This window comes from Neltuma alba, unplaced genomic scaffold (genome assembly GCF_004799145.2).
Source record: "Neltuma alba isolate B1F8T4 unplaced genomic scaffold, ASM479914v2 tig00010802_pilon, whole genome shotgun sequence".
In the NCBI taxonomy this organism is placed as follows: Eukaryota; Viridiplantae; Streptophyta; class Magnoliopsida; order Fabales; family Fabaceae; genus Neltuma; species Neltuma alba.
The window spans coordinates 700,169-714,544 of NW_021635616.1; the positions used below are offsets into that span (position 1 = coordinate 700,169).

At 37.8% G+C, this 14,376-nt stretch overlaps 2 protein-coding genes and 1 pseudogene across 2 annotated transcripts; 2 read left to right on the forward strand and 1 right to left on the reverse strand.

The window, feature by feature from the left end:
- Positions 1-151: 151 nt before the first annotated feature.
- LOC114759192 (phytochrome A-associated F-box protein-like) lies at positions 152-1,596 on the forward strand. Its single transcript, XM_028948307.1, has one exon. It carries the CDS (start codon positions 325-327, stop codon positions 1,309-1,311), a length of 987 nt encoding a protein of 328 aa, XP_028804140.1. The 5' UTR covers positions 152-324; the 3' UTR covers positions 1,312-1,596.
- A 1,572-nt stretch (positions 1,597-3,168) lies between these two features.
- On the reverse strand, positions 3,169-5,695 carry LOC114759195 (NADH dehydrogenase [ubiquinone] iron-sulfur protein 5-B). The gene is made up of 2 exons (XM_028948312.1): positions 5,425-5,695; positions 3,169-3,502 (listed from the first exon to the last, which is right to left on the reverse strand). The coding sequence occupies exons 1-2, from the start codon at positions 5,572-5,574 to the stop codon at positions 3,404-3,406; spliced, it is 249 nt and encodes an 82-aa protein (XP_028804145.1). The 5' UTR covers positions 5,575-5,695; the 3' UTR covers positions 3,169-3,403.
- Positions 5,696-7,984: 2,289 nt separating this feature from the next.
- LOC114759236 (DExH-box ATP-dependent RNA helicase DExH8-like) lies at positions 7,985-13,223 on the forward strand (annotated as a pseudogene).
- The last annotated feature ends 1,153 nt before the right edge of the window (positions 13,224-14,376 follow it).

Below are 14,376 nucleotides of genomic sequence, written 5' to 3' on the forward strand. Positions count from 1 at the left end.
CAAACACTCTCACTTCTCAGAATCACTTTTTTACAAAATATATTCTTCACAAAATCTATTCTCCTCAAAATCTATTCTCCAAAATCACTTTTTCAAACCACGGTTTGGTTTCATCCAAACACATCCTAAATTCAATAGCGGAGGCGGTGGTTGGCGGCGCACACCTCCTCTGGTCCAGACAACGTGTGCTTATTACCTGTCCCAGTATCCTAGGAATGTGCCCCGAATGGGGATGCCTCGCTTCATGTATGGATTCTAGGTCCATAGCAAAACACCAAACCTCATATTGATTGGATCAGGTTCACAACAGAAAGCCGATCGACGATGGCGGAAACAGTTTTCTCACTGCTTCCGGATGACGTTATTCTACACATCTTCCTTTATCTCCAAGACGATCCCCGACACTGGGCTCGCCTCGCCTGTGTCTGCACCAAATTTTCCTCCTTTATTCGCAATTTTTGCTGCAAAATCAAGTGCTCTCATACAATCCCTTCCGTCGTCTCCGATCTTCTCTTCGATTCTTCTGTTCCGCCCGGTGGCTGGGCTTCTCTGCAAAAGCTCGCCGTCTGCTGTCCCGGCCTCCTTCACGCCGGCGTTCCCTTAGAGAGCTCCGATTTCGGGCTGGAGCGTGAGTTCGGCCAGGATGAGGGTTACCAGCGATCGCCTTCCCCGCACGCAATCACACCTTCCCAAGAAATCTTCACCAATCGATCGAATGGTTCTTCAGATGTGGGTGCGTCTGGTTCTAATTCTCACTGGTCTCTATGTGATTATCTGTATAATGATACCGTCTATAATGCTTCTGAATCCAAAGATGGTCCGGAACCCCAATTATTTGAAGAGGCTGGGAAAGGCGCTGTCAAGGTCGATCGGGAATTCTCTTCGTGTAAAAGAAGGAAGATTTGCATATCCCTGAGGTCGCGGTCGCATTTGGCTTCTGGAATATGGAACTTGAGCAGAGAGCAGGGGAACAAGCTGCTTGCTAGACAGTTTCGAGATGATTGTCTGTATATTTGTGATTGGCCTGGCTGTCTGCACAGCGAGGAGAAGAGAAACTACATGCTATTCAGAGGAATTTTCAAGAATTTTAGGCGGACCAGGGTGTGGAGGACAATCAACGATGGGAATCGGAAAAAGATTGCTCTGTGTTGTGCCTTTTGCCAATGCAAGGAGACTTGGGATTTACATTCTGCATTCTGTTTAAGGCGATTTTTCGGATTCCATGACGATGGCGAACCAGTTGTTCGAGCTTATGTTTGTGAAAATGGCCACGTCTCTGGAGCATGGACCGATTTGCCGTTATATGCTTGATGCCAAGTATAAGTTTTAAATTGGTGCTGTAGTTAGGTTGAAGGTTTCCTCTTGAATTCCTGATTAGTTGTCTAATGATATGCTAGTTCAGTATAGATAATATGCTGTTTGGATTAGTAAGTGATTAGTATGCGCAAAGCTTGTGCAAGCATTATGTTACAATTCTTACATTTATTATGCACTCATTCTTTCTCTGTGCCTTTGCTCTCCGTTGTTTTAGTTCCCATGCCCTGGTTCGTTTCTAATGTAAATCGTTTTGTGGGTTTGGCGGACTGATTAGTGTTTCTTCGCATTCTGCACAATTTCAAGCAATCTGTCTGATTTTTGTAGAGTACGAATTTGGGGTTCGTATCAGATTGCAAATCTAGCTTGCAATTGAGTCTAGCTGTTTGCATGGTTTTACTCTCCACCCGTGAGGTATCATTCTGAGCTGTGCGACGTGTCAAATCGTCATGTGCTTCTTATTGCTCGGCTTAATTCACAGTAGTATTATGGTTGCTAGTTTTGTTCATTGTTATTGCTTGTCTCTCTAGTGGTCATCTTGCTAGAGGAAGAGGAGTTGTGTAAACGGATATTTGTTTATGGTTGCCATTGGGGCTTTTTAGTTTTGAGTCTTCTGAGAGTCACTTATTTGGTTTTGTCTGAATATTTGAAAGCTTATTTGATGAGAAATAGATGCTTTTAACTTGTTTGTAGAGGCAAGGTGTTGAACTACTGCCTTGCAAACTTTTTTCACTTGATACCTTGCAGTATATCTCTGTATTTACTTACTTCGCATGTTATGCTCACATAAAATCTCTATTCTATGTAAGTTTTTTTTTTTAGGGCTTTACGGGGGTGTTTGGGTAAAAACAAAACCATAGTTTTAGAAGTGCTTTTACAATATACGAAATAAATATATAGAGAAATTTATCTCGATTTGTAAAAAGTGATTCTGAAAAGTGATTTTGGGATTACCCAAACACCCCTGCAATTGATTGTCCGTTGATTCGTGGCTGGGGCCAGATTGTTTTACAGAACGTACAAAATGAAAGAAAAATAAAAGGAAATCATAGAAGAAGAAAGAAAAGAAGTGGCGTGTGATATAATGTAAATTTGAGACAAAAAAAAAAGATGACTTGTCAAGGGTGACTTGTTCACAAGAATGCATTGGAGGAGTGCTGGCTGCTTTGAGGCACTATTGTATGTGCTAGTTAAGATGGAAAAGGTGTGGTGTTGCATGACAGCGTAGTGGCGGGTTTTGTAGTACAGGATTCACAATTTATATACTACCTCCATTTTTTAATACAAAAATTAACTAACTAATTTAAATAGATTAAAAAAATTAATTTTGTAATAAATAAGTATTGTCATATATATTAATTAAAATTATTATTTGATAAAACATTTAATATGTACAATACTATGAGGACTATTTTTTAAAAAAATCAATAAATATAAAAGACAATAAATTAAAATCATATATTTAGAATTAAATTGAAAATCAAACTAATTTTTTTATTGAGAATTAAAATTACCATAATATGTTCAAAATATAATACCAACATCCATACCACGCACATGAGTAGAACTTCATTATGCTATTTTGATGGAAAGGTTAAAGTGCTTTATGAGCTTCTTCCTTCTCACATTTTCAAACTTCTATCCTATGTTTGGTACCAGGAAATTAGAGTGCAAGAGGAAAAAATTTGAGTAAATTCAATTTAAAAAATTGAAAAAATGAGATTATAAAATTTTGGTGAAAAGAAAATATAAAATAAAATAGCAATAAAAATTAATCACAACCTCACTTCTTCCATTTTTTAAGTCAAGCTCATTAAAATTTTTCTTTCCCTTTGCTCATGCCAAACAGAAACCTTAAAATAGCAATATTAAAGCTTCAATTCCTCTGTCAGAAGGCATGAACTATATTACACATTCACTCTGCGGAGCATTGTCCATTTTTTACTTTATTGCAAATAGAAAATAGGCCATCAACAACGGAGGAAGTTAAAAGCAACGCACATATGACATCCATAAATGCCAATTCGATCAAAATAACAATTTCACCACAACTTATTCTGAGAGTCAAAACAGCAATTAATCACTAGCGCTAGTGATGTCCGCCCACACTCTCACCCTCCTGACCCTGCCGGGCAGCAGCTCTTATTTTACGCTGCTCCTCCTTGTAAATCCGATTTCTTCGTTGGAACTGCAGTTAAGATACAGATATGCAATAAAATCAATATAAACAATAGATAAACTGCTAGGAGGCTTGCTTTTTAAAAAAAAAAAAATCTTTCACCATTCTTGCCAAGGAAGCTATATTTTGCTAGTTAAACCATTACAACTAATAAACTTTTGCCCTTGATTTTTGGTTCCTCCTATTCTCAAAGCAACATTAGTGTTGTGGATATAAAGCTTGATAAATTGAATAGGCCACCGAAAGTTGAAAATTGATTCAAGCACGACATCCGCATATTGGCATGCTAAATGAAACAACAAGCTTAACAAAATAAGGCAATTGGCTTTGGCCACTTAAAAGCGTCAAAAGAACAATTTCAAATTTGTCATTTTCAATAACTGCAAGCCAGCAAGTGTCTTGGTCCATCATATACCATCATATTGTCTTCGCATTCGTGTCATGCAAGATATCTGAGTGGCAAAATGTGTCCAATTTCTAATCATAAGTTTATAGATCACACACACTACGTATGAGAGGAGTTCAACAGTCCATATGAAAGGACCTCAGTACTGATTATGTCATTAAATAGCATGATATGTTAAAGTATAAAAGAAGTAGGACGGATCAACACAGTGACAACAGAAGAATTCAATTTCAAACGTGTCGAGTTTCCAAAAAAACAAATTATAATATGGTTGTCGACAAAGGCATTGTATTTCAACTCCTAATAATTATGCCTAGAAGGTAAACTACTTGAAAGAAAACATAAGGGGCTTGGATAACTTTTAAGCAATTTTGCCAATAATTGATATCTCAATTACCTTCAACACATAAATTTAGCTATAGGAAAATGAATGTGCCACAAAATGACAAGTTTAAATCAGTATTTTAGTCTCAAGTTTCTTCTCTATACTGATCATGAGAAAGGCTGCAACTACGAACTTCAGAAGCAAACATCATTAAATGTAAATGCATGGCAATGAAAAGAAGCATCTGGAACTCAGAATGCCCCCACCAAATGTTTCCAAACAAATATGTTGCGATATAGGATGCTTAATTCCACCCCCTCCCCCAAAGAAAAAAGTGGAACTAAAAAGCTCTGTAAATTGTTGTTGGAGGTCAACGATGTCCAGATCAGGGAATCAAGCTTTCCAGATAAACAATACGTAAATTGCCGTTAGAGTCCAACATCACCCAGCAACAGAGAACCAAGGTTTACCGACAAGCAGATACAGTGAACAAAGGTTTTTCCCCGCAAAAGATGGAAGTAGAAATTGAACCCTTGTCACCATACATGCGTTAATTTTAACGGAGTGTAAGGAGCTCAGCATATCCAAACTAAGTAGCAGTTTGTAGGCTGTCTTTTTCGTGTATACTCCAGTAGTAGTTTGATATCATTTGGCACCGGGGCAAGGGATTGTCTTATTCATTTTAAACACGATTTGGCTAACCAAAGAATTCAGGGTATAAAAGATTTGTTTTCCCGGCCAACAGAAAGATAAAGTTCAGCATTTTTATACATACTATGCTTCTTCGAGTAAAATCAAGGAATTCTTATCGAAGAAAACTATCTCTTACTTTTGATACTTCTCAACAATTGTAGGATCCAGAGTCCAGACGTAGCATCTATTTACGTTACTCAAACCAATGCATATTACCCGCATATGTCTAGTTAAAGGAAAAACGTGTATGTCGCCAATTGCTATAATAATGCAATGAGTGCATCAATGACATAAATTAGTGGATAGAAGGAATAAATCGTAACCAATCAAGATTCTACTCAACGTCGACGAAGATCGATCCGGTCGGCAGACGATTTTTATACATCGATTAGGGTTTTCAGAAACAAGAGAAATCAGTTGATGTTGAGCAATGCTACTATACGCAACCAATCAATCTAGCGGAAAATGCGTTTGCTAATGTAATCATAGAGAGATGGGCAGGTTAACCTCTTTAGAATGGTGGAGGCACTCGAGGTAGTCTTCACGGAGAAGAGCACAGTCCTTGGGTTCTCGGCAGCGAGACATACACTCGCTGAAGTCGATCCAGAAGTCGTAGCAGCGACCTTTGTTCCCAGTAATTCCCCACCCTGATGCCATCGCGGTGTCCTTCGGTTTGTATCAGCCCTCGCCGTAGACTATTGATTCCGCGGCTGAACGCTATAATCAAAAAGTGATTCGCGGTTCGGAGTTCACAGTTCAGACGAAATTACCAAAATGCCTGTTTGTGCCGAGGTCTGGGGGAAGGATGACCCGATCGGGCGTTAGCGAAGGGGATGGGCGGATTTTTTTTTTTTTTAAGCATTCATAATTTAGCTATTTTAACTTTGGATTTATTTCTAAATATAAAATCTTAAATAAAAATAGCAAATAGGTCAGAAATATACTCTAATAATTAAAAAATGAAAGAGAATATACCGAAAAATCAATGAAAAAAGGTGTGGCTAATGAGAAAGAACAAACAAATGAGTAAAAAAATTTTAAAAATAAATAAATATTGAGATAGATTCAAATTAAAATTTATAAAATGAACCATATTCCTTTTCAATGATTAAGTGACTCTTATATTTAGAATGATATTGATAATTACCGTATCATAAAAAAAATGTGACCATCAAAAGGTTTTCATAATAGCTACAATGTAAAAAATGATAATAAATTTATATTATCTGCTGCTCAATTATTATTGAGATATTTTGATAATTACATCCTTTCACAGCACCTCGTAATAATCTTTCATGTTAAAAACCATATCAGCATGAGAGATGTTTAGGCTAAGTATCCTAGTCAAGGCGCAAAAAAGGCTTCGGCCGGCTAAGATAGAATGAGGGGTAAAACTGATGAATTCGGGGACGGGATATGTCATTGGCTGAAAATGCACCCCAAGACTCATCTCGCATCAGGCTGCAAACCCAGGGTTCTTGTACATCCCCAGTTAATATAACGAGAACCACTTACCTTGCGTTACCTAGTGTTAATCACACGTTCGCACAAGTTGGATTCAGTAAAATTTCTATACATGTCTTGTATTTTTACTGGTGATCACACGTTGACACATTGATGATGAATGAGTAACATGCACAAAAATATTTAAATTAAAATACTTAGTGGAAAATTTATTCTGCAAAATAACGCATGTTAATGTGAACAATAAACAGAATAAATAATGGGTGCAACTAGTCAGTCCATTGCACTCCCAGCCATGTATAACAACTATCTAGATAATTTAAAAGTCATAACAATATATATGTTACAACATTTTTCATGTCCTCTGCAAACGAGTTCAAAAAATGTATTTAATACTCGACATTCTCGCCAGCATGAGGAAGCAAGAAACCACAATGACACGCGGCCTGAGAAGATTCACCTTATGAGCTCCTTGTGAGGTTCCCTTTCGGCTTTACCTGATATAAATCACCTGTGAAAAAAGGATCATGAAAAACTAAGTTTTGAGAGAAGAAGACCAGAGACATGAAACTAATAGAACAGAGGTAGGTCTGAGGGTCAATCGTAAATTTGGGAAGCCTGTGTAATACTTAACTCGTTATTTGATCACCGTAATACTGCTATTCTATGACATCAATCAATCGAGCATCTAAATCAACTAGCTCGTGAAAGACATTGACATCTTAATTTGATTAGTTTGACACATCGAGTGACTATTGACTACCGTACTATTATCAATCATTAAACAGCCAATATAATGGGTACTACTTATGGTTTTTAATACAGAAGTTTGTTTGGTTTTTATTTTTGTCCTAATAATAATAGTAGTTTTGGTCAGTCCATATTGTTTCTAATATTTATTTATTTTTTTAAGACAGTCATCATAACAATAATAATTCTACCCAATATATTTGTTTAGTAAAAATATTTTAAAAAACAATACCTATTTATTACAAATAACTAATATAACTAATTTTTTTAATATATTTAAATTAATCAACTAGTTATCGTATTAAACATCAGAACTTGTATAAATTACTATCATTCACAGGGGAGCATGACCCTTGAAAGTGGTATTTCTTGTTGACCCTTTTTAATTGTCCGGGCAGTGTCTAAAACAGTAAAACTTGCGGACTCGACCAATGAGACATTGAGACTTGCGGAGACTGCGAGGGCAGAACCACGAACTCTCCTTAGTCCTTCCTCGCCGAGTAACGTGCTAGCTAAGGACGAGCTAAAAGCAACAACGTGCTAGCGAAGGATCGAGGAGAGGGATCACATGCACCTGCGCCAGGCTATTCACTTTTCTAGCAGCTCTGTGATTTCATTCTTTTGCAAACACACGGTCAACATCAATTTTAATACTTTTGACCGTGGTCAATCTAGTCGCAGCACTGCTGAGCTCATCTACACTCGATCTTTTCCTATTATTGCTCATGCAGTGAAATGGCGGTCTTTACTCCTTAGTCCTGACGCGCGGGAGCCTCTGCTTCATTCCCCTCCCTCGTCTTTAACAACCGTAGAGCTATTGGCCATTCTCAGAAAAGAAAGCAAGCATTCCCACCTTTTCTTTCTGCTCCGCACCACCGATAAAGCTTCCGTCGTGTGAAGGCGAGACCTTTTTACAATGGCGTCATCTCCGTCGTCTCCAACATCTTCTTGCGGTTCTTCTTACTCTTCCCCGTTCTTCTCTCTTCCCATAATGTCCCTCAGAACGAAGATTGTCGAGAAGATTCAGGAAAATCGCGTCACCCTCATCGTTGGGGAGACTGGCTGCGGTATGTTTTTACGCGAGTTCACTTGCGCGAGGCATTTAGTTTTCTCTTGCTCCATTACGTTTCGGTTTAACTGTGCTCATTATATCGGAGAAACTCTCGGTGCCAACCTGATTAATTTTCATTTGGATGCTTTTTGTTTTTGGTTGAGTCGAACATGAAAGGGGAAGCTGCTATCTTCGTTTTCTACCTTAGCATGTCAAGGAAAAATAATGCCTGCATTCCTCCTCTTGCAGCATTCTTGTTTGTCAATGCATGTGTGCTTTTTAATGTCACGTCTTGGACGTTTTATCTGTGCGATCGTCCTTCCTGATAAAATAAAGTCGCATTCTTCCGCGCTAGTGAAAGCATCTTGGTCATTTGTTCCTCTTGCGCACACCTAGGTCTTAATTTATTTGATATTTCGATTTTCATGTTGAAATTGCGGGGATTAGTTTCAGCAAGAAGTACCGATTCAAAAGACTTCGATTAAAATGAATATATTCTACTTAATAGTAGTTGTATATCCTTTTCATGTCGTTGATACTGCCACTTTATTTCCTCCTTAGGGAAAAGTTCACAAGTTCCGCAGTTTCTTTTGGAAGAAAACATGGCACCCATCCTATGTACGCAGCCCAGGAGATTCGCAGTTGTCACTGTTGCTAAAATGGTTGCAAAAGCTCGTAATTGTGTCTTGGGAGAAGAAGTTGGATATCACATTGGACATTCAAGGAACTTATCAGAGAGGTAATCCACATGCATAGTTAGTAAACCAGCTTCCTTCGGGGTTTTACGCTTTCAATTTTTTGTTGAATGTGATTGCCGTTCAATCATTTGCTTGTGCTTTTTCTGGTTGCGAAGCCTTGAAATGATTTGTTTGAAATCACGACTTTGTTAGGCACGATGACAAAGGATTTTCTAATTTTGTCGATGGCAATATTTGTCCGAAAAGGACGCGCCAATAGTCTTATTACCCATACGGTTGTTGTAATTTCTGTTGATGCATTTGAAAGTATAAAACGATCTAATTACCTATATATCATGCTGACATTTACGCTTCTTCTTACAAAAATATTTTGAATCATATGATGTAACAAAACTCTCACATTTTCACCGGAATACCACTTTGTTGAAGAGATGCGGTTCTCATACACACACACACATTTTAAATTTAAATGAAAATTCCTATAATTATATTGTTTTGGTTGCATTTAAACGTTGTGCGCCTATGTTTCCATGTGCATTACTTCAGGTCAAAGATTGTATTTAAAACTGCCGGAGTGTTGCTAGAGGAACTACGAGAGAAGGGCTTGACTGCACTAAAGTACAAGGCTATATTCTCGATGAAGTGCATGAAAGATCTGTAGAGTCTGATCTCGTTCTCGTCTGTGTGAAGCAGTTTTTTATTAAAAAACAAAGATCTGAGGTAAACATTAAGTTTAACGGTTTTGTTCCGTGGGCTTTTTTTTTTTTTTTAATTACTAACTTGAAGTCAATAATTCAGTGTTGAAGACTCAAATCTCATTAAGTAACATAGAGGAACTATGCTGATTTTCATGTCTAAGATTCAGTTCCGTGTTTAATAATGTTAAGTCTCGAGACCTTGAGGTTTATTTGTAAGGCTGAATTGGCTTTAAAGATGAGGCGGGGGAAGGGAGTGGTAATGTTTTGAGTCTGCAGATAAAAACCCCATTGATGGATATCTTTACTACCTAATCGCATGATTCTCATTGGCAGTCTGGTCTACAAATGCACTTGATAAAATGATAGCAACCCAAACTGCCTCCCTGGACTTGATTAGAAGCATTTTTTTCCCCCTCGTTTTCATGTCCCATTCAATTCAAAATAATTGGCACAAGGATCTAATATATTATATCCTCAAAATTTTCAGCGTTGTTTTGATGTCAGCAACTGCAGATATTTCAAGATACAAGGAGTACTTTAGGGACCTTGGTAGAGGTGACCGAGTTGAAGTTCTTGCAATCCCTACCTCCAATCAGAGAACTGTTTTCCAGTGCGGTGTCACATACCTTGAGCAGGCAAGCATGTGGATTCCATTAGAATAGAACCACATTCCTAGCTTGAGTAATCTACGTTTGGCATATCTTATTTAACGTAGACCGTTATAATGGGTTTAAGTTTGTGGGAATTGTGGCAATAATTATGGACCGAAAAAGTGAAGACTTTAAGCTTTCTGGATTCATTTGATTTCTTATATCCTGCTTGTGAAAGCCCAGTCCTCTTTGCTAAAATTACCTGCATTACTAAAATCTGAGTTACTACATCAATGATGGACATTCTGCTTATAACTGCATCACGCCTGAGTATATAATCAATGGTATATTAAATGAGAAAAACTTTTAAGCACCTGAAACTTTTGGCATCTGAAGCTTAAGGTGGAAGTAGGTTTAAATGGAGGAATATGAACACAAATGAAATTAGAATACTTATGGCTTGTTCTCAGAAGAAGCTGGAGAGTGATGACCATATCTAGATAAAAAATTTCCGACAAAAGTAATTGGAATTGCCTAATTCTATGTGCTTGTTAAGAAAAATAAGGTTTTCCTTGTCCTAAATCACTATGCAAGATGTGGCTGCTCTCTGCTGATGCACATTTGGTCATTGTCTTTCTGACTCGTGTTTCATGAATAGGATATCTGTGACAATAGTGTTAACATTTTTATTGCAGGTAGCTAACTCTCTTGGGGTAAGCTCTGAATTGATGCAGTCTGTACGTCCTGGTCCGGATCCTTCCACGGCCAGTGCTAACATTGGCTCTGAACTGCACAAACTTATTCATGATTTGGTGTTGCATATCCATGAGAATGAGCCAGATATTGAGAAAAGCATCCTGGTTTTCCTTCCAACATACTATTCACTGGAGCAGCAATATCGCCTAATGACACCTCTTAAGTCAACCTTCAAAGTTCATATCTTACATAGTAGCATTGATACTGAACAAGCTCTAATGGCTATGAAGATTTCAAGATCTCATCGAAAGGTACTTGTTTTTAATTTAGCCAATTGTGGTGTCGTTCATAGGCTTTTTCTCAAACTAAGAGGGATATCATCATAGCTTAGTGTTATTAACTGTGTAGTGGAAGTTATTATTGATTAGAGCACCATGACTTGATATAAACAGATAATAAATTCTATATGGTAATTGAAATTAAGATTTTGCAAGTGGGATGCTATACAGGTGGTAAACTCTATATCATGAGCTATATGTCATAACCATTGGTTCAACTTCCCAAAAGGATCCAATATAAGTTGTCTTGTGTAATTTGGCTTACACACATTTATAGGCAACAGGTGATTACTTGATTTCTATTGATGTAATTCTTCCACAATGGGGTTTCTCATTTGTCTCTCTTTGTCTCAGCAAGTTTGCGGATGTTTAAACAGCTATTCACATTGTCAGAAGTAGTTGAAATGATATCCTCCTGCCCTGATAATTTCTGGCAGCTAGGGAATTTTTACTGAGTGATTTTCTTGTAATCTTGTAAAACACAAATATTCATGATCTATGCTTTTGATGCTATCTGATAAAAGATTATTTGGTTAGGTAATTTGGGCCACCAACATTGCTGAATCATCCGTGACGATACCTAAAGTGGCTTTGTCATGACTCATGCCGATCCTTACAAGTCTATTGGAATAAGTGTCTAAAAAGGAAGCTACAGAGCTTGTTTGGGTTTCAAAGTCTCAGGTAAATATAATCTTAATGCTCTACGGTGACTTGATTTATTATTTCATTATTCTTAATTTTATGGCATCTTGTAGGCTGATCAGCGCAAGGAAGAACTGGTCGAACTTGTGATGGCAAAGGTTATAGGTTGGTTACTGGGCCTTTTTCAATGGGCTTGAAGATCATGAACATTCCTGCTATTCTGAAATTATCCTTGAGGCTTCAAGTCCTTTTGATCTGCTGTGCTGAGTCTAAAGCTATAAATGACCCCAAGGGTAAGTATATATGACCCGGATTTCCAATGAAAATTGTGTAAATTTGATCTCTTTTCACAATTATGCACAGTAATGATTTATCCTGAAGAGGCAGTATTGTTGGATTGACATCCGCTTGCTTTAGAAGAAGCATCACTTGCAATTTGTCAGTGTCTAAAGCCAGTTTTGATTTGACCTAATGTTGACTGGTGCATATGAGATATAGCATTGGGTTTCTTACTTATTTTCCTCACAATGAGAAGGAGCTTGTGAATATTGAGATAATAAAGTGTAATTATAATGAGCTTGTTTAGTCTTTGCTCTAGCAAATTGTCCTGACTGATGGATTTCATTTCAGTATTGTTACGAAAAGCTCTGGATTCCCCAGATCCTCAAGTTGTTGAAGATGGCTTGGATTTGCTTGTTCGGATGCATGCACTGAGAAAGACACCTAGGGGCCGTTATGAGCCTACATTCTATGGACGGTTAATGCTAGTTTTCCATTGTCTTTTGAGCTTTGTTCTAGTGCTTAAGTTTGGAGAAATAGGGATGTTGCGTGAAGGCATCTTGCTGGGTTAATGATGATGGATATGCAACCTCTACCCATTCTTCATCCATTTGGAGAGGAAGCTTTGGTAATATCTATCAGTTGAATCAACTTCATAATTTTTTAATGCACCTGATTGCTTGTCTATGTCTACCAGCCTTTACTCATCCTCTGATTGAATATTTTTAATTTCATCAGTTCGCCAAGTACATGAATGCTTCTATGTGAAAAGACCATCTTAATGGTCGAAAGGAGAGAGAATTCTTGGGTAACTTCTGTGCTTTTCAGTTTTGGCAGCATGTTTTCAAGGTACATTCTCTGTTGATTATGCTTATAAATTCCAAATATGTTAGCATTAGTAATTCAGCATGCGCAAATAATTTTCTCCCTGATTTAGAGGGCTATTCGCATACGGCTCTTTCTGGGCACACACCCTCCAAACAGCTTCTAGCAGCCAAGTTTTATGCTTCTGTCATAATGCTTTAACTTTAAAAGTTCATGTGGATTTGATTGTAAACTTTTTCTCTCATTTGCAGGATGCATTAATGTCAACCATTTGATGCGAGTTCCAAAGAATGATGAGGTAATCCGGCCACACTCCTGAATGACCTCATGCCTGAGCTTGAACAGGAATGGTGTTCTTCCCATTATCTTTTGCGGTCATCGCTACAACCGGTGTCAGAAATTTGTATGTATCAAGGCTATTATTATCTCAAAATACATACTCTTGGGATTTTTTTGGGTATCAAAAAGTAAGTTCTTTTGTTTTTTTAACTGGTCCTTTAAAATTTTTTCCATCAATTTTTACAGATGAGGATATACTAAGTTCAGTCCATCGGTTCGGCCTGAATTTTTGAGCACATCTAATGCGCCCTACCGAGTTCTACGGATCCTTATCATTCAAATCAAACACGTGCCTTCTTGAATATCAGCCAGATGTGCATGCAGATGTAGTTGCTGCAATGAAGAAGGCCTTTCACCATCAAACGAATCAAACAAATGCAATGCAGCTGCTGCACCGTATGTTGCTTCAAATCACTTCTACATTAATGATGTGGCACAGAAGTTTGCTACTATTATCAAAGAGGTATCATCCTTTGGAGTTATTTTAGACAATCCCTGTTGTGATGATTGACTTACCTTTCTTATAAAGGGTACTATGGATTTTATATTCCTGTTCAAACAGATCAGGGCTCAATATGCAGAGGATGCTTCTGGCCATCAACTGGAAAATGTGGATGTCAATCATTATAGTGTAAATGGGCAGGCTCCCCTTTGGTTATTTTAATTGAATGGGTCATGCAGCAGAGGCAGTAGTTGTTTATTTTCCACACTCATTACAAGCTAAGAGGCCCCAGTGCAAATTCTTCTTTTCTCTTGCAGGTATTTAATGCGGATGATTCTGACTTAATGGTGACATCTGTGTATTTGTACGATTCTGATTGTTATATATTGCAGGGGTGCAGGAATGGAGAGGCTTGTAAATTTTCACATGATGCGGGTGATTCATCAGCGCTACATTCAGGCCATACTACTGCCTGCCAGAAAATATGGCGTGAATGCTTTCATCGCTTCTTGACTTGTTTCGGGCATCTTCTAACGGATCCATTCTTATACTGGATGACACCGATTTACATTTCACCTCTCATCTTGCTAGCTTCTATGATATCCCATCGAAAATAATTTCTTCATCATGTTTGTCGGAAATGACCA

Coding starts and splice junctions, on each gene's coding strand:
- LOC114759192 (XM_028948307.1), top strand. CDS start 325: ATGGCGGAAACAGTTTTCTCACTGCTTCCGGATGACGTTATTCTACAC.
- LOC114759195 (XM_028948312.1), bottom strand. CDS start 5,574: ATGGCATCAGGGTGGGGAATTACTGGGAACAAAGGTCGCTGCTACGAC. Junction 3,503..5,424: donor GCCTCCACCATTCTAAAGAG/GTTAACCTGCCC, acceptor TCTTAACTGCAG/TTCCAACGAAGAAATCGGAT.